Genomic DNA, 20,014 nt, shown 5'->3' with positions numbered 1-20,014 from the left:
TTCCCCACTAACTGATGGAGAATGGTTAAAACAAAAACACGGGAGAAATATTCAGAACTGTGTGGCTTTTCATTGGTGTGCAGGGGGAGTGGAATATACTTCAGCTACTAAAAATTTGGGAATGACACACAAGCAATCTAACATGACGAACTTAGGATAGCATGAGCAAAGAAAACATCAGAAGTGCTAAAGAGCATTTGGCTCAGATTATCAGACATATATTTACACACAGTTTCTTCTGTCCTCCCCATCTCTTTTGATGTAAGGAGAGATTAGCAGACTTCCTCAGGTATTAAGGCATTTCCCAGGAGCTCAAAACACGTTCACACACAAACCTCAAAAATGGGTTTCATTTCCACTGCATTCTCACCTCTACAGATACTCAAGGGTTTTAAAAATCAACATACTCCAGACTTTAGATCCTGTTCCAAAGTCGCCCAAACATGACTGTGTTGTGCGAAGCCGTGGCAACTTTACCACTGGAAAACACGAATGGAAAGGTACAAACCCTACTTCCCCAAGGCCTGTCAGAATAAAACAGTCTTCACCTGCTGGGAGAACAACAATAAGGAGGGAGGAGTCCAGGTTCCTCCCCAGCAAGGAAGTTTCCAGAGTCTTGGAGCAGCCACTGAGAAGGCCCTCTCCCAACTTCTATGTACCCAGCAATTGTGCTTGTGAGGGTGGCAGGACTGAGAGAAAGGCGTCTCCCAATGGTCTTAGAGCCCAGGCAGGAGAATGCAGTCCTATTCCACACACCCCTATCACATATGCTGTGAATGTGGCCAGATCCTTCATGAATTTTTTCAATCCATAATTGAGGGCTTAGTCTCTAAAGACTAAGATCAGGCCAATGGCTTATCTAGTCCATCATCCTGTTCTCACAGTGGCCAACCAGATGCCCCAATGGGAAGCCCAAAAGCAGGACCTGAGCCCAAGAGCCCTCTCCCCTCCTGTGGTTGCTAGCAACTGGTATTCAGAAGAATGGCTGCCTCTGACCCTGGAGGCAGGACACAGCCATTAGGGCTAGTAGCCATTGGTAGCCCTTTCCTTCATTTATTACTCCAAACTTTCAACACCATTTAGGTTGGTGGCCATCAATGCCTCCTGTGGGAGAGAGTTCCACAGTTAAACTATATGCTGCATTAATTTTCCGACATTCAGCTTTGTTGGATGTCTAGCCTGCAATGGAGAATCTGGGGTTTCCGTGGTTGCAACAAGCAGCCTCTCAGGTTTTCAGTGGTGACTGTGTTGCTGCCTGACTCCCAGCATGCACTGGGATGGCTCAAGCCCGACCCGTATTGGTTGTTCTTCCGGGGGGGCTCTGCAACCATGAGACGCCAGTATCACACTTCATCCTTGGGGGCTGATACGAATGAACAAGGAAAACCTGTCACGACAGGCAGGCCGACAGGTTGTCCGGGATCGTTACAGCCTTTTAATTACATTCAACTGCAGTTTAATGGGCTCTAGGCAAGTTGGAAATGATGTAATGGACTACGTGTGGGGAGGGGAGCTTTGGCTGAAAAGCAGAGAAGTGAGTTGGAGGTGTTTGGGGCTGTTGATGTGTATTTCTTAAGAGCAGTAAGAAAATATAAGGAGAAGAACAAAGAGAATTGGTTCTGTTTCCTGACATTCGTGATGTTAAATTTATCACTCGCCCTATTCAGGCAGATACTGACAGCCTTAGCAAAACAAAAACCCCACATAAACAAATTAAAAACACCCAAGAGACAGGCAAAAATATGCAACTGCAAAATGGAAGTGGATAGACACACTCTGTCCTCTAGGTCTATGGTGTCCTCCTTCCCTCTTTTTCTCCCTCTTTGTAATGCATGTTGGCTGGAAAACGGCATTGCAAAATTCAGAGAAGTGTGAATCACTGGGTTTTTCAGCTCACATACTGTTTTGGAAAGCGCAAACTGGGAAGGCCAATCTTCAAATGAAAACTAAATCAAATTTCTTCCCCACCCCACCCCCCAATCCTAACCTGGAACCAACATGAAAGTGTGCACCACATCTGATGCGAGCACAGAAGTTAAGAAATATAAGAAGAGCCTGCTAGGTCAGTGCCCATCTAGTCCAGCCTCCTGTTCTCACAGTGGCAGAGCAGATACCTCAATGGGAAACCTGCAAGCACAGAAGCACTCTCCCATCGTTCAGTTCCCAGCAACTGGAATTCAGAAGCATTACTGCTTCCAGATATGAGTAGCCATTGATAGCCTTATTCTCCTTTGGGTTGGTGAACATCATTGCCACCTGCAGGAGGGAGTTCCATAAAAGTTATTTGCCCAGAGACTGGGCTTGCCATTGCTCTGTCACAGAGCTAATGCTATCTTCTCAACAGAAGTTGTTCAGCTGGAGCAGAGGGGCGTGCATTCCACCCACCAGTGGGCAAACAGGCTTTACCTAGCTGATATTGACATGTTACGGATGGGTATCTTGGGGGAGGGGGGCATGGCAGTAGCTGGGGTGGGGTGAGGGGGAAACAGCCTGAGAACTGCTTGTCTAAGTGCCACAGGAAGAGGCCCAGCCTGATAAGGGAAAGAAGATATGTGTCTGCCAAATGGCTGGGAGCAGAGCTTGGCTCCCTCTGTGTACAGGACAGGGGAGTTCCTTTTAAAGACACAAGGCTGGATTTCACTCCTCCTGCTCACACAAGAGAGCTCAGCCTCCCTGACAAGAGCGTAGAACCTGCTGGATCAGGCCAAAGGGGGGGGGCGCATCTCATCCAGCCTCCTCTTCACACAGTGGCCAACCAGATGCCCATTATGGGAAGACTACAAGCAGGATCCAAGCACAAGAGCTCTCTCCCTTCCCGCAGTTTCCAGCAACTAGAATTAAGTGTTACTGCCTCTGACCATGGAGGGAGAGCATGACCATCATTGCTAGTGGCCACCAATAGCTTTCTACGTGGATATTCTCAATCCTCTTTTAAAGCCATCCAAGACAGTGGCCATCACTGCCTCCTGTGGAAACGAGTTCCATAGTTTAACCATGTTTGGCATGAAGAAGGACTTCCTCTTCTTTTAAACTTTCATTGAACATCCATAGTTTCAAGTGTGGTGGGAAATTATGAGAAATGTAGTCCATAAATAGCTGAAGGTTCCATGTTTCCATAAGACTTGTCTTATGGAAGGTACACAGATCTTTAGGATTACACGCATGCAACAACCTATCTTGGGATTTATACAATGCAATGCAACAAACTTTATGGTTTTTTTCCACTCCTCCAATTGAATTGTCTATTTTGCCTCTTCTTCCCTCCCTCTCCCCAGCCCCCAGCTTGTATCTGAAACAATTTTGCAGAAGGGAAGTGGTTTTGGAAATGTTTTGAGGCCTAGTTAGATTGTGAACTCCCCACCCCATCCCACAATGGAAACGAAAGATGGTTTGTTTCAACACCCATCTTTTTTGGGTCTACATTCCTTAACTGGCTCAGAGCCTAATTGGGAACAAGCAAAAAGTTCTTCCATCAATGAGTCGCGCTGGTGGTCCTGAGGCAACACGTGCACACACGCGCACACACACACTCACACACATTTTCCAGGGTCACATTCCCTGACCCCAACTTCCTTCAACTCCCAGCCCAACACAGCCCCAAGTTAACTCTTTCCTTGCTGCAGAGATTCTGATTGCCCCCTCCCCACAAAATGCACCCATTCTGCACACCTGCTTTGTTCAGGGCAGCACAATGGCAAACTGGAAGGACTGGGCACTCCTAGCCAAAAAGAGGTTTTGCAGCTGATGTTAGGTGGACACAGCATGGCGTAGAGGTCTCTTTCTCAGCCTTTCTCAACCTGGGATCCCTAGATATTGGACTACCATTCCCATCATTCCTAGCCAGTATGGCCAACGGTCAGGGATGATGGAAGTTGCCATTCAAGAGCATCTGTGGACCCAAGGCTGATAAAGGCTGCATTAGAGATATAAATATACAATGGAACTTCAAGGAAATCTGTAAAAAATATTGAAGCACTCCAAATAATTTGTCCATGTTTGTGTGTGCAGAAAATAATAATAATGATAATGATAATGATAATGATGATAATAATAATAATAATAATAATAATAATAATAATAATAATAATAATTTTTATTTATATCCCGCCCTTTCCAGCCGAAGCTGGGCTCAGAGCTGCTAACAACAGTAAAATAATACAGCATTCTAAAATCAGTTCATTCTAAAATCAGTAGTAGATCTACTTAAAAGGCAACACGTGGAGATTTGCACTAATCGTTGGAATGCATCCCTTCTTATTATTATTAATAATAATAATAATAGAATGAAAGACTATTTGTATAATCTTAAAAGGTCTTAAAATCTTAGAAGGGAGCATGGCTACAACTATCATGAAGAGACAGACTCTGCGCTTCCAAATTTGCCACTACACTAACAGCTGAAACCTCCAAGAGCCAATGTGGTGTGGCAATCAGAGACTTGCATCGGGGCTGGTAATCTCCCTGAAGCCACCAAGAAGAAGCCTCAGTTTCCAAATGCATCCACTCTCCCACTCATGCCCACTGCCTTTTCACAATTCCCCAAGCTGCATGTGTATAGACATCCGGTGACCAAAAGTGGCAGCCTGCCAAAGTGTGCAGGCAATCTGCCATCTGCCCATGAGGCTGAACAGGTGATTTCACACTATTTGGGTGGCAGGTATAATTAAAAACAAACAATAGCAACCTTCGGTCCATGGTTGTGCAATGGCAGCCTATCCAGCCATATACGTCTGTTGCACAGAGTCACTGGGTTCAGAGATCTCAACCAGACATGCAATTTACTGTCCATTTTGGTTAAAAAATACAACCTGGGTGATGCAACATTTATTTTATTTTTTTGCTGCAGCAAGTGAGAGTGTGGGTGAGAGAGAGAGAGAGCACTGAGTACTGAGGATAAGAACAGGCCTGTCTAGTCCAGCTTCCTGTTCTCACTGTAGCTGACCTGATCCCTGCCCCCAAGGGAAGTCCACAAGCAAGACCTGGGTGAAATAGCAACTCTCCCCCACTTGGGGTTTTGAGAAACTGGACCATCTTCCCTCCTGCAGTTTCCAGCAACTGGTATTCAGAAGCATCAATGCCTCTGGCTGTAGAGGCAGAGCACAACCATCACAGCTAGTAGCCACGGATAGCCCTCTCTTTCACGAATTTGTCCAATCCTTTTGTAAGGCAATCCATGTTGGTGGCCATCACTGCCTCCAGTGGGAGAGAGTTCCATGGTTTAACTATGTGCTGTGTGTACAAGTCCTTCTTATTCTTTGCCCTGAATCTTCGAACGCTCAACTTCATGGAAGGCCCTTGAGTTCTAGTGTTATGAGAAAGGGAAAAAACTTTTCTTTCTCCTCTTTCTCCATGCCATGCCTAACTTTATAAGCATCTATATCCCCTCCTACTTGCCTTTTCTAGAAAGCCTCGAATTCTGCACACTTTCCTCATAGAAGAGTCACCCCATCCCCTTTAGCATGCTGGCTGCCCTTCTCTGAACCGTCCCCAATGCTCCAAAAGGCAGTAGAAATCAGCCCTGCTGCTCCTTCTGCCAAGGGGCCCCTGGATATCTGCCCTAAAGTCTCAACATAGCAGTGCTACGGCAAATTGATGGTGACACTAAACGTTTGTTTCTTGTACCAGAGTCAAGCTCATCTTCACACTTACAAGAGATGCCTGTGCTTTTAAAAGACATGGTGGCAGAGACTGGGGTGGGGAAGGAAATGACTGGGATAATATTAATTTGCTGGGGGCACTATGTGATCCACAGCTGCTGCTCTCGCAGGACTGGTGGGTGATTTATAGGGTTCTTATGTGCAGGAAACTCCTTTGCTGATTTGCTGCCCTTCATTCCCTGGGTCCTTTTCTCTTTCCCAGAGTGGAACCACCTTGGAAAGTGAGCAAAGGCGTTGTTCATACATCATGCACATGATTTATTTCACTCACCCAAAACGCCAAAGCTGCCATTGGATACACACGCACGCACACACATGTCTGCAAAAACAAAACAAAACAAAACTACTTACTGGAATACCTGATCCAAGATGCAAGAACCTTTGATAAAGGGCTGCAATCATCTCATTGCATCACACCTATACAGGCCATTGGTCCACATGTGAAAGGGGCTTACTGGGATGCTGCCAACAATTTAACCTGGGACCTCCTGAATGCAAAATGTGCTCTCCCACTGACCTACATCCCTTCTCCTAAACATAATGCAATATTCTAGTCCTCATCATTCTGAGGAACAGACTGAATTAAACAGGAGCACAGGAAGCTTTCTCATACTAAATCGGATAATTTATCTAGCTCCATATTGTCTACACAGACTGGCAGCAGTTCTCCAGAGTTCTGGGCAGGGAGCCTTTCCCCACCCTAATCTAGAGAGACTAAGGATAAAACCTGGGAGCTTCTGCCTGCTGAGCAGATGCCCTTAACCACAGAGCTATGGCTCTTCCACTGAAAATAAAACAAGATCCTAGACCTCATGATTCTGAATAAATAGGAACCTGGGGGTCTTCTGCATGCAAAGGAGATGTTTTAGTGCTGAGCTGCAGCCCTTCGCAAGCCTTGAGTAAAATGTGCACAAAGTATAACAACAATAAGAAAATCTACAGTGCTCTGGAGAGAGCCGAGCACCCCGCTTAGAACTTTGCAAAGACATTTCCTCAGAAGCAATCCACTATCTCTCTTCTCCTTGCAGAGCTGCCCAAATCATTTCCCTCTTGGCAACTGGCTTCCACCAAAGCCTGTAAACAGCCACAGCTTTGGGAAAAGCCCAACCAAAGCTTCTGCATTGTCTTCTTCCTTCCAAGCATTAAAAAAGCGCAGACTCAAGGTTCAGCCAGCTCCTTTGAAGCACTGTGTGCAACTTCTCTTGCTTAACTCAGAAAAGCTGTTCTTAATAAAGCCATAACAGAGGTGCCCTTTCATGGTGTTTGCCAGTGAAGGGTGACTTTTACCATTTCAAAGCTGTCCTGGAACAACACATTGAGGCTGAAAGAGGGCTGGTTCATGTGCTAATCAGAAGGGACATCCCGAAAACCAGGTCCCAGGTCAGGGGAGCCAAATAACATCATTATGATGTTTCTAACAGTTAGATAGAATGCTCACAAAGAAGTAAGAGAATGCTACAATCAGATAACCACTGGTAAAAATGTAAAATCAGCAATCGAAATATCTATTTGTAGAGTTGGAAGGGATCCCAAGGGTCATCTAGTCCAACCCCTTGCAATGCAGGCATAATGTAACTCATTGTCTATAAACGTGGCTGAGACAAGAGCTTAAATGCTATGGGACTCTGTTAATTTCTTCTAATATGCACATAAGAGTGTAGGAAGCAGCCTTATACCAAGTGTATTGTCTATAGCAGTGATGGCCAAACTTGGCCCTCCAGCTGTTTTGGGACTACAACTCCCATCATCCCTAGCTAACAGGATCAGTGGTCAGGGATGATGGGAACTGTAGTCCCAAAACAGCTAGAGGGCCAAGTTTGGCCACCACTGGTCTACACTGACTGGCAGAGGCCCTTTGAGGATTTCAGGCAAGGAGAATTGCCCCTGGGCAGGAGAAGGCTAAACAATAGTCCTTAAAAGTCAAGTAAGGGTCTAGTCCTCATGGTTCTGACCAAAGTGACAAAATAAGTATGAGGCCCAGAAATCTCAGTGCATCTGGCTGGGCTTCATGGCAATTGACCTAGTTCTGCAGTGCTCTTTTTATGCTATCAAATCAGTGGGTTTTCCCATTAGGGCATTTCGTTGAGCACTGAAAGAACAGGATGCTGGGGCAGATGAGCCATTGGCCTGATCCGGCAAGCCCTTCCTATGTTCTCAGTTGCATGAAGAGAAATGTCTGACTAGGGCTAGAACTTCAGCCCCACTTCCACTGCAGCAATGAAAAGGATCCTGCACCTCTCTCTCTTTTCATGCCACTGAATCTGCTTCGAATTTCCCAAAGAATGCCAGATCCCCAAGCAGACCACATGGAGAGACTCAGCCCCATTGTGATTCTAAGCCATTCCTGGCATGCCACAGACATAGCTGAAATATTTCCGCCTAAGCAGGATAGCGGACAAAGGGAAGTGGAAGCCTGGGACACCCTGTGGGCGCAAAGGGGTTTAGAGAGCAGCAAAACCACAAGAACTCCACGGCTCTCTAACCACTGTGCAGCACTGCCTCTCTTCCTTCCATGCCAAGCAGACTAAAGCATGCACTTTGCTATGCTTGCACCCCAAAATAATAAGATGGGTGGTTCTACTGGCTGGTCATAAAAAACCTAAGAGCCTGCAGGATCAGGCCAAAGGGGGACATGTAGAACAGCATGCTGTTCTCATAACCAGATTGCCTGTGGGAACCCTGCAAGCAGAAGCAGAGCACAAGGACACTGTCTCCTTCCATGGCTTCCAACAACAGGTATTATGCAGAAGCATTGCTGCCTCTCACTGTTTAGGCAGAGCATAGCCATCATGGCCAGCAGCCACCAACAGCCCTCGTCTCCTCCTTAAATTTGTCTAATTCATTCAAAGCCATCTAGATTGGTGACCTCTGCCACCTCCTGCAGGAAGGGAGTTCCATAGTTTAACCACGAACTGCGTGAAGAAGCCCTTCCTTTTAGCTGTCCCAAATCTTCCAACATTCAGCTTCATGGTAGGCCCCCTACTTCTAGGTGTCATGATGGAGAAGAACTCTTCTTCACCCACACCCTCTCCCCCAGGAAGAGCAGTGCAGCAAGGCTCTGGAACCGGAATCTCAGGTCTTGGCACCAGCTGGAGAAATCCGGGGCCTCAAGGGGGTTGCGTCACTTCTCTTCAGGTCTGGCCAGGCTTCCCATCCACATACACACACACTGCAAAATTCATTCTACCCCTAAGATCTGAGTGTTGCTGAACCAGTTTCTCCAAGTGTCTCGATTCTCTCACACACCGCTCCATCCCAGTTGGGAGGGCAAGTCTCAACAGCTACGCTAGTTGTCCAAGAGTCAGAAGCACGAGCCTTTTATGCCACCATCTCTCCCATCGCAAGTCAGGTAATAAATGCAGGGGTTGCTTTGAGAAGCCCCCTCCCCCTTTCATTGCAAGCCCTTCTCTACCTACTAGGTGTTAGAATTGCCTAACATTTTTGTTGCAGCCCCAGGAAATATGCAGCTTGAAGCCATTTTTTTATTGATTGATGCTGTGTGTGTGTGTGTGAATAAATTATGTCCTGTTTATAAGTACATGTTGTAAGCCGCACTATTTTCGGCAAAGGAGAAATAAGTAATATTTTATTTTAAGTTTTATAGAGAGCCAGTATGGTGTAAGTGGTCAGACTAGGACCTGGGAGGCCAGGGACGAAATTTCCACTCAGCAATGAAGCTCACTGGGTGACTTTGAGGACAGTCATTGCCTCTTAGCTTGATCTACCTCAAAGGCCTGTTGCAGAGATTGAATGAGGGGGGATAAAACCATGTACGCCACTTTCAGCAACTTTCAGCAACTTTGTGGGGGGGGGGGAGTGGGATGTGAATGAAATAAATAAGGAAGAGTATACACGAATATAGTGGTGTATGGAAGTGAGAGCTGGACCATAAAGAAGGCTGATTGCCCAAGAATTGATGCTTTGGAATTATGGTGCTGGAGGAGACTCTTGAGAGTCCCATGGACTGCAAGAAGATCAAACCTCTCCATTCTGAAGGAAATCAGCCCTGAGTGCTCACTGGAAGGACAGATCCTGAAGCTGAGACTCCAATACTTTGGCCACCTCATGAGAAGAGAAGACTCCCTGGAAAAGACCCTGATGTTGGGAAAGATGGAAGGCACAAGGAGAAGGGGGCGACAGAGGACGAGATGGTTGGACAGTGTTCTCAAAGCTACCAACATTAGTTTGACCAAACTGCGGGAAGCAGTGGAAGACAGGAGTGCCTGGCGTGCTCTGGTCCATGGGGTCACGAAGAGTCGGACATGACTAAACAACAACAACATACACGAGTAGCCAACAGTAGTTGCAGGGAGAAGGTCAGGAGGGCCAATTCAGACTTGCAAGAGAGGTTAAAAAGAATAAAAAAGATTTCTTTGGCTATGTTTGAAGCAGGAGGAAGAACAAACAAATGGCAGGTCCTCTGCATGGAGAAGATAGAGAAATGCTCTTGGGTGACTGAGAGAAGACCGAACTACTCAACACCTACTTTGTCTTCACCCAAAAGGAAAGCATTGCCCAACTTGCTCATAACAGAACAAACCATGCCAGGAGGGAGCTGCAGCTCAAGAGGAGGCAAGGAGACACCTAGCTACTTTAAATTAATTGGGATTCAATATGACTTTAACAGACTGGAGAACTGGGCCCAAACTAACAAATGAAATAGCATAGGAACAAATGCAAGGAATGCTAGGCAGGAAGAATGAGCTGAACAAATGTAATGCATTTGTAATACAGGGGGACCCCTGACTTGCCAATAGCACATATGAAAAGGATCTTGGGGTCTTAGTAGACCACAAGCTGAACATGAGTCAACGTGGTGATGATGAAGCAGCAGCAGCAGCAGCAGCAGCAGCAGCAAACAAAAAACAAAAACAAAACCCTAGTACAGTGGTACCTCAGGTTACATACGCTTCAGGTTACAGACTCCGCTAACCCAGAAATAGTGTTTCAGGTTAAGAACTTTGCTTCAGGATGAGAACAGAAATCGTATGGCGGCGGTGCAGCGGCAGCGGGAGGCCCCATTAGTTAAAGTGGTGCTTCAGGTTAAGAACAGTTTCAGGTTAAGAACGGACCTCCAGAATGAATGAAGTACTTAACCCAAGGTACCACTGTACTATTCTAGGCTAAATCAACAAAACTATCATGTCCTGATCAAGAGAAGTAATAGTACTACTCTATTCTGCCTTGGTCAGAGCCGGTGTGGGTTAACTGAGGACAGGGCGTGCTGCATACCTGTGCAGGGAAGTAGCATGAAGAGGCCAGAGCACCAGGTATTAAGGGTGTCAAGTTAGGTGCCCCCCCACAGGGATCCTTGTCCCGCCCTGCCTGCCACTGGGGGTCTCTGGGCTCCAGAGGCCGGCCTGGGCTCTCCGCCACATCACTGGACCCTCGCTGACTGGGGCTAGTGTTGGAGGCAGGGAGAGAGGTTTGCCCACCAAAGTCTGCATTAGCTGGCTGGGCTCCTCCCTGTACAGGCAGCCAGGGGCACAGTGCAGCCCCACTTGGCTCCAGCGGCCAGGCCTGTACCTGGCATGCAGGCTCTGTGAACTTGACACGCCCCATGCACATGTGCCCAGCAGTGCTGGCTGTGAGGGCTGGCCTGGTGTGGTGGGTTCTGTTGGCCCTCTGTGCCTTGCCCCTGTACCTGTGTGCACCTGTGTGAGTATGAGGTGGCCCCAGAGGCTTGCCTAAAATAGGTGAACACAGAACCAGCCCTACAGGAGGAGGAATTTTGTGCTGGTGCAAAGAATCAAATCAGATTTGGTTGGGTCAAACCACAGTTTCAAATTCTGGCTCGGAGGCCAAGTGCAAGCCACAGTTCACTGGGTTGGATTTCACAGTAAACAGTGGCTTGCACAAAACAGTGAATGAGCAAAGCAACACAGGACCTGGAAAGCGGTGGGGAGTTTGAAGCTGAGGCAGTGAGAAGCAAGCTGTCATCTGAGTGATGGAAAAGGGGAAACGGTTTTGGCAGCTGATGTCTATATAATAAAACATGCCTCTTTTGTGTGTGCATGTGACAGAGTTTAGATTTTTTTGGCACAGGCAAAGCATGGGAGGAAAAGGCACTCAATATTACGATAAGAAGGAAGTGCATGAAGATAAGAGCTGCCAACCTAACAAAGCGTCCCTGACAGATGGCCTTCCAAAAGGTCTGTTCCACTGTTGAACAGAAAGTTCTTCCTGATGTTAGTGGGAATCTCCTTTCCTGGAATTTTTAATCCTTTGCTTTGGGTCCTCTCTTCTGGAGCAGCAGAAAGCAACCTTGTTCCATCTTCTACATGACAGCCCTTCAGATAATTGAATGTGGCTATTATATTAGCTCTCAGTCTCCTCTGCTCCAGGCTGAACATCCTCAACTCTTGCCTGTTCCTCGTAAGGCTTCCTTCCTAGATATTGCCAAAGACTGAACCCGGGATCCTCTGAATGTAAAGCATGTGCTCTACTGCTGAGCAATATCCCTTAACATAAGAGTATGTTTCTAATCCTCATCATTCTGAAGAATGGGCTGAAGCTCCACCACTGAGTTACAGCCCACCCACTTGAGACCTAATGCTTACACTGGAAGCAGCATTATACAGGGTCAGACAATGGGGTCGATCTAGCTCAGCACTGTCTACTTTGACAGGCAGCAGCTCTCAAATGTTTGAGGCAGAACTGAACCTGGGACCTTCTACATGCAAGGCAGGTGTTATAACTATTATTATTTTTTATTAAATTTGTATACTGCCCTTTGTCTGATGACCCCATACATACAAGATAAAAACACAACATACATGATAAAGATGAAAAGCAAAAAAGCAAAACAATAATCGCCCCCCTGCAAGCACATTTAAAAGCATATAGGATGTTAATCAGCCTATTGAAGAGGAACCTTTTTGCCTGGCATCTAAAGATATGTAGCAAAGAGGCCCGGTGGGCCTCCCTGGGGAGTGCATTCCACAAACAGAGAGCTACTGCAGAAAGAGCCCGTTCTCGTGTTGCCACCCTCTGGACCTCTCGGAGGAGGCACATTAAGAAGGGCCTCAGAGGATGGTCCCAAGGCCTGGGTTGGTTCAGATGGAGAGAGGAGGTCCTTGAGGGATTGCGGTCCTGAACCATTTAAGGATTTGCAGGTCAAAACCAGCACTTGCTCAAAACATCTTGACCCGGTGAGCAGCCTGGTTCTACTGCTGAGTTGCAGCCCTTCCCCTAAAATATCAAGTAAGATTCCAGACCTCATGATTCTTAACAAAGGAATGATTTGTCTAGAGATTCCCGCACCGGTCTTTCCCCAGCCCTACAAATGGAGACTGAAGCTAGGACATTATTCTTACAAACCAATGCTCAAACCACTGAACTACAGCTCTTCTTTTAAGACATAAGAAAATGTCTCAGTGCCTTTTGAATTCAGGTATCCAGCAAGCTGTTAGGGTTAGCACACTTACTGTATGTTGATAATCAGCGCTGGGCACCCTGGTGTAGCCTTGGGCACCCTGGGCATGGACCCTGGCAGCCAATGGTGGAGCAGAACTATCGCTCCATCTTGCACAATCCAGACTCCATATGCAGCAGACTGTAATTAACAGCGCCCAGGGAAGAGGCTTTCCCTAATAAATCAAAATAAATGAAGTTCGTAGAGTAGCTACAAGCCTAGTGGAAGAAGCGAGTAGGCAGAGGAATCCCCATCCTGCCTTAGATAACAGGCGCTCTCCGCCTCAATTCGTTCTCTCAATCAGATCAGCTCCAGCTGTATTTGAATCAAGTGGACGACTTGGCTGCTGTCCAAGGCTGCATTTCCTGGGTCAGATGCCAGCCACCGTTCCCAGACAACAGCTGCCAGCCAGGCGGGAGGAGATGACAGGGCATGAAAAGGGGAAATGGGAGGCCAATATGGGCAAAGCACACTCCCTCCCCTCGTCTCTTCCCTCGCTAACTACTCACATCCAAGGGAATTGGAGGTCTCCACGAGAAAAGGTTGATTGGACCTAAGACAATCATCCCATGCATTCGTTGCACCCCAAGGAACATAAGAGGAGCCCTGCTGCATCAAGCCAATGGCCCGTCTGCTCCAGCATCCTCTTCTCACCAAAGCCAACCAGACACGTGGGTTCCTCCAAACTCCCAGAGCAGATTTGGGGGGCGGGGGCTTGAATAAGGGAGGGGCCAGGGAAGTTCTGTTCCTTGAACGGAATTTGGCCACTAACTTGGGTTGCTTTAAAAGAGGATGCAGCCGAATGTTGGAAGATTCAGGAAGGATGAACGAAAGTCCCAAAGTTAACCATGGAACTCACTCCCACTAGAGGCACTAATGGCCACCCACCTGAATGGCAGTAAAAAGATGGAGCTACAGTGGTACCTCTAGATACGAACAGGATCCATTCCGGAGACCCGTTCGCATCTAGAGGTAAACGTAACTAGTGACGGCACGTCTGTGCGCATGTGCGTGTCGCTTTTCACCGCTTCTGCGCATGCGCGTGATGTCATTTTGAGCAAAACCAGGAAGTGATGTCAAGCGATGTCAAGTGGCAAAACCAGGAAGTAACGCACTCCGTTACTTCCGGGTTGCCGAGGAGCACAACTCGAGCGCGCTCAACTCGAAGCATATTTAACCTGAGGTATGACTGTAATTAATGGCTATTAGCCCTGATGGCTATGCTCTGCCTCCGTGGATGGAGGCAGTAATGCTTCTGTTTACCAGCTGCTGGGAACCACAGGAGAGGAGAGTGACTTTGTGCTGAGGAAGCCCTCATCAATGCCACTGTGTCAAGGAAAAGGCTATGACAAGGACCCATCTCTGGAGTGGCTCATCTTATCTGCTGTCTAATCACATTTGCCTCAAAACATATCAGGCACAACCTCATCCTTCGTGTTATTTTCCTAGAATGTCCTGTGCCCAGAGCATAAATACACCTTTTGAGCCAAGGCTCTGAGCTGGGATAAACCCCACCTGATAAGCCTGCTTGCTAGAGCCCAATAGCGCTAATCTTTTGATGGTTCAAAAATAACAACGCATTATCTCATCAAGGTCGTCACAACGTCATCACCAGCTTGGAGAGGAAAAAATATCACCCAATAGAGATTCATCTGCCAGCGAGACTGCAAGGCAAGCTGAATCATGTCACGTGAGGAGGACACTTGCTTGGGATAGCCTTATTGCTGGGATAAAACACTACAACACTCCAAAAAAAGAGCTTGCAATTAATAACGGGGGGGGGGTATTAATGGCAGCACCCAGCAGGTAAGGATCTTTTTGGCAGCTTAAGGGGTAAAGCATTTGCTAACCCTTATCTGTTCAACAGGAATTCAATGGGCCGTAGAATTATAGAATTGTAGGGTTGGGACCCCAAGAGTCATCTAGTCCAGCCCCCTGCAATGCAAGAAGCACAGAAAAAGAATCCCTGACAGATGGACATCCAACCTCTCTTTTAAAAATCTCCTAAGAAAGGCCATCACCTTCCAAAATCATAATAATAATAGAATTGTAAAGTTGCAAGGGACCCTAAGGGTCATCTAGTAAAAAAAAACCCCTGCAATGCAGGAGAATTTTCATAAGAGGCAGTGCTAAATCAATTTGTAGTTCTCTTGTGCATTGTGGCTTTTTATTTCTTTTTTTAAGTACCCCCCCAAAGCTAGAAAGCTAACACTCTCCATTTATTTATCACTATTTGTGATGAGCATGTTGTATTCCATTCACGTTCTAGTCAAATCAAGTTTTTGCTGCGCTGGCATTGAAAGAATGCAGAATGAAAGAGGCCGTCGTTCATGTGGAATGTCTTTGGCTGAACAAAAAGTTTGCTGAACAAAACTCTGGCTACACATTTTGGGGGAGCAAAGAAAGCCACCCATAAACAGTGAAAGGGAGATCTTGGGTTTCAGCCGACTGGTGTCATGGTGGCAGGCGAGCACCTTGCAACTTTATCACTCTTCAGAGACTCCACTGAGCTGTGATATCTCCAGATCTTTTACAAATAAATACTCTGCCTCATTATCTTGCCATTAATGTTGCATGCTGGGTAAAAGATGAGAATAGTCCATGCTCTCTCGCTTTTACTAATCTAATCTGGATGTCAGGGATTCCATTATTAATGCAATGGGCGCCACCTTTTCTCCCTCACCTGTCCTCTCCAGTACTCCCCCCCCACTTTTCTCACTTGTACTAGCAAACTTAGAGGGTACAGCTGCTATTGTGCTCAGGTCCTGCTTGCATCTGGTTGGCCACTGTGGAACTAGGATGCTGCACTAGGTGTGCTATTAGCCTAATCTATTTGGCTCTTATTATGTTCTTTTGTTCTTATTCCATGAGGGAGGGGGGGACGGGATGGCACCTCTTGTGACCCACTGTGCCAAATCCAGCTGAGCAGCGATGGCTGGTGAACTGCCAGGGTATGGTTCAATAAGGGGTGAAACGAAGCGAGGGACCCAAAATCTCCAGCCACCTTGTACTTCCAAGAACATGAGAAAAGCCTGGTTGCTGGATCACCTGGTCCAGCATCCAGTTTTCACAGTAGCCAACTGGATACTTCAATGGAAAGCCAGAAGCAGGACCTGTGGGCAACTGCAACTCTCCCCACTTGCAATTCCCGGGGTGAAGATGACAACAAGGCTGTTCATCCTTGTGCTCCACAGTTTGTTCTAGTTTTAAAGAGGTTTTTTATTTTGAATAGTTTTTAAATCAGTTGGCTCGGCAGTTAATGTTATTTGCTACATAAACAATCATAGAATCACGGAATCGTACAGCTGGAAGGTACCCAAGGGTCATTCAGTTTAACCCCCTGCAGTGCAGGGATCTCAACTAAAACATCCCTGACAGGTGGCCATCCAGCCTCTGCTTAAAAACTTCCAGTGAAGGAGAGCCCACAACCTCCCGAGGGGAGTCCATTCCACTGTCAAACAGCTCTTACTGTCAGAAAGACAGAAACATCTTCCTGATGTTTAGCCAAAATCTCCTTTCTTATAATTTGAAGCCATTAATTTGAGTCCTACTCTCCAGAGCAGGGGAAAACAATCTTGCTCCATCCTCCATGCAACAACCCTTTAGATATTTGAAGATGGCTATCCTATCTCCTCTCAGTCTCCTCTTTTCCAGGCTAAGCATCCCCAGCTCCTTCAACCATTCCTCATAAGGCTTGGTTTCCAGACCCTTCATCATCTTGGCCGCCCTCCTCCTCTGCACAATTTCCAGCTTGTCAATATCCTTCTTAAATTGTGGTGCCCAGAAGTGGACACAGTATTCCAAGGAGCGTATCTGTTTTATGTGTTTTACTTCTACGTAGGCTTAAAAGCAATTTACCTGCTATTCAGTTTACACCAACCATAAAATACACACCAAGATTGGTACGTATGGGTGGCCCTTTTCTGAAGCTGTTCCAACTCTACAATATCCTTTTTGAGGCAAGCAGACCGTAACTGTGCACAGTAATCTAACTGTGGTCACACCGTAGATGTGTGTAATGGCATAAGGATAGCAGGAGTTTCATTTTCAATTCCTTTCCTAACAATCCCTAGGATATAAATGTTCTCTCTTGCCACACACCAGGTTGACATCTCCATCCATTTATGCCTCTTCAGCCTCTGCCAGTTCAGACCCCAACAGCGTACATAAGAAGTCTGGCTTTTAATGCCAATGACTCAGTGTCTCCTCGGCGGAGGATCTTGGTGTGCAGGAAAAAAACACAGAAGTCCTTTGTCCTCCTGTGTGTGCCCCCCCCCTCCAACAGTCGCTAATGGACCAAATAGACAATGGGTATTCTATCACCAAAAGCCCAATTTGGGTCAGAGCTGCAGTGCTGCATAAGAGTGGCAGGGGGGTGGGACTTGACTGTGCAGGTTTAAATGTCAGTATCCCCCCTTCCGACCCCACATGCCTGTGTTTCAAGGGATGGGGCACAATTCATTCCCAATAAAAGCATGGTAAAAGTAAAGGAGAGCCCTGCTCTGCAACGCAGAGCTAAACTATGGAACTCACTCGAGGCAAGGATGGCTACCAACTTGGATGGCTTTGAGAAAGGATTTGGACAAATTCATGGAGGAGAGAGCTAAGGTGACTACTAGCCCCAATGGCTACGCTCTGCCTTCCCACTTCTGAGGCAGAAATGCTTCTGAATAGTAGTTGCTGGAAACCACGGAGTGGGGCAAGCACTGCTCTTGTGCTCAAATTCTGCTTGTGGTTTCCCTCTGAGGCATCTGGTTCTCCACTGTGAGAGGATGCTGCTGCACTAGATGGGCTGCTGGTCTGACCCAGCAGACTCGTCTTATGTGGGTGTGGTTGGTTTGTTTGTTTGTTTTAACCAATTTTATAAAAGGTTTTTAGCACATGAAACAATAAAGTTCTCTTGTTAAGGACTCCTGGAGGAGACCTGGAAGGAAAGATTCCTTTCCAGAGGGTGCCAAGTCCATGGAAGCTGACATCACCATCATCAAATGTGATGTGGTCAACAAAAGAGGTTTAAAGACTCTCTCAAGGCAAATTTTAAAAAATGTAGTATAAAGGTAAAGGTACCCCTGGCTGTTAGGTCCAGTTGTAGACGACTCTGGGGTTTCACGCTCATCTCGCTCTATAGGCCGAGGGAGTTGGTGTTTGTCCGCAGACAGCTTCCAGGTCATGTGGCCAGGATGACTAAGTCGCTTCTGGCGAACCAGAGCAGCACACGGAAACAATGTTTACCTTCCAGCCAGAGTGGTACCTATTTATCTACTTGCACTTGACGCGCTTCTGAACTGCTAGGTGGGCAGGAGCAGGGACCGAGCAGCAGGAGCTCACCCCGTTGCGGGGATTCGAACTGCCAACCTTCTGATTGGCAAGGCCTAGGCTCTGTGCTTTAGACCTGTGGTTTAGACTCTGTGGTATAGTATAAACACCAACAATTAGGAAACACTTGCCTGCTGGCGCTGCAATTGGAGAACAGCCTTTACCAAAGGTGTCATGGGCTTTGAAGACACTCGAATTCAGCATGCAATTAGCAGGACGTGCTAAGAGGAAGGAACGCTTGGCAAATCCACACCGTGATCAACTCCCACCTGAAAACCAATGTCCCCACTGTGGAAGGACGTGTGGATCCAGAATTGGCCTCCACAGTCACTTACGGACTCATTGTGAAAACCATGTTTATGGAAGACAATCTTACTCGGCTACGAGTGATTGCCGAAGAAGAAGAAGAAGAAGAAGAAGAAGAAGAAGAAGAAGAAGAAGAAGAAGAACTTCTTCAGTGGTTCTATACAAGCAACAGTGACAAGACAGCTAAAAGAACATCCATTGTTTGCAACTTGCTCCCTGGTATACAGAGATATGTGCAGCTAATGAGAAAGAAAAACAAAGAGAATGTCTATTTTTCATAGTACACCAAGCTCTTTTAGCTGAGGAGACACTGAGTCATCCACATTAAAAAAGAAAACAAAAAACCCTTGAGTCATCTACAGGATTAGACTGTAATTTTATTTTCTCTTCTCCTCTGTCTCAATAACTTTCTTTTCCTACCCTCTGAGCAAATGGACACTTTGGATATTAAGCCACAGTGATCCCTGGATGGGCAGCAAGCATGGGAGAGACATACTCAAATTACAACCCTTCCCCTAAGCATAAAGATTCTAGTCCTTGTGGTTCTGAAGAATAGGACAAATTGAATAGGCTTGTAGGAAGCTGCCCTTCTGATGAATCAGATCCATCTACCTCAGTATTGCCAGCACTGACTGGCAGAAGCTCTCTGGGTTTTCAAGCAGGGGGCATTCCCAGCCCTACCTGCAAATGCTGGGGATTGAACGCAGGACCTTCTGCATCCAAAGCAGGTGCTCTACCATGGAGCTGTGAAGCTTCACCTAAGCATAGGTCAAGATTCTAGTCCTTGTGGTTCTGAATAAAGGGAGAACATGAGCAGCTCAGTTGGTTAGAGTGTAGTGCTGATAATGCTAAGGTGATAGGTTCGATCTCCATATTTCTGCATTGCAGGGGGTTAGACTAGATGATCCTCGGGGTCCCCTCCAACTCGGCAATTCTATGATTCTATGAAATAGGAACATATTCTTATTAATATCAGAAGCTGTGTTATATTGAGTCAGATCATCTAGTATCATCAATAGCTGCTGCCACCACCTCCCTCACCATTGCCTCCTGTGGGAGTGAGTTCCGAAGTTTAACAATGCACTACAACGTTGGAATCATCAGCCCCTCAGCCATCGTTGTCAATGGCCAGCACTTAATCCAAATTTAGCATCTGATGCCAAACCTCAATCACATGTTTCCAGAGTTCAGCAATTTTTTCCTGTTTTTCCCCAACAAAAATGCCTTCTCCACAGCTGAACTCTGAATGACAAATGGTACATATGCCTGCAGGTTTCAGAAGTATTTAACGGTGTAGTAACTTATGCACACCTGTCTGCAA

At 46.6% G+C, this 20,014-nt stretch overlaps 1 protein-coding gene across 7 annotated transcripts in view; it reads right to left on the bottom strand.

Annotated features, from left to right (window-relative positions):
* RXRA (retinoid X receptor alpha) overlaps nucleotides 1–20,014 on the bottom strand; it is a 132,032-nt gene that overhangs the window by 47,077 nt on the left and 64,941 nt on the right. For 4 of the 7 annotated variants that reach the window (XR_014164890.1, XM_081897868.1, XM_081897870.1 and 1 more), the window contains one exon: nucleotides 5,929–5,976. The exons of the other annotated variants lie outside the window; for them this stretch is intronic. Coding sequence is in view for 3 of the 4 variants with exons in the window: in XM_081897868.1 (XP_081753994.1) it covers nucleotides 5,929–5,976 (48 nt within the window). In the remaining variant the exon portion in view is untranslated. The remainder of the gene's footprint in view (nucleotides 1–5,928; nucleotides 5,977–20,014) is intronic. 7 annotated transcript variants of the gene reach the window in all.

This window comes from Podarcis melisellensis, assembly GCF_964234715.1.
Source record: "Podarcis melisellensis genome assembly, chromosome: Z".
Classification (NCBI taxonomy): Eukaryota; Metazoa; Chordata; class Lepidosauria; order Squamata; family Lacertidae; genus Podarcis; species Podarcis melisellensis.
Note: the sequence above shows the minus strand (reverse complement) of the source record. Positions and strands in the feature narration are given on the sequence as shown.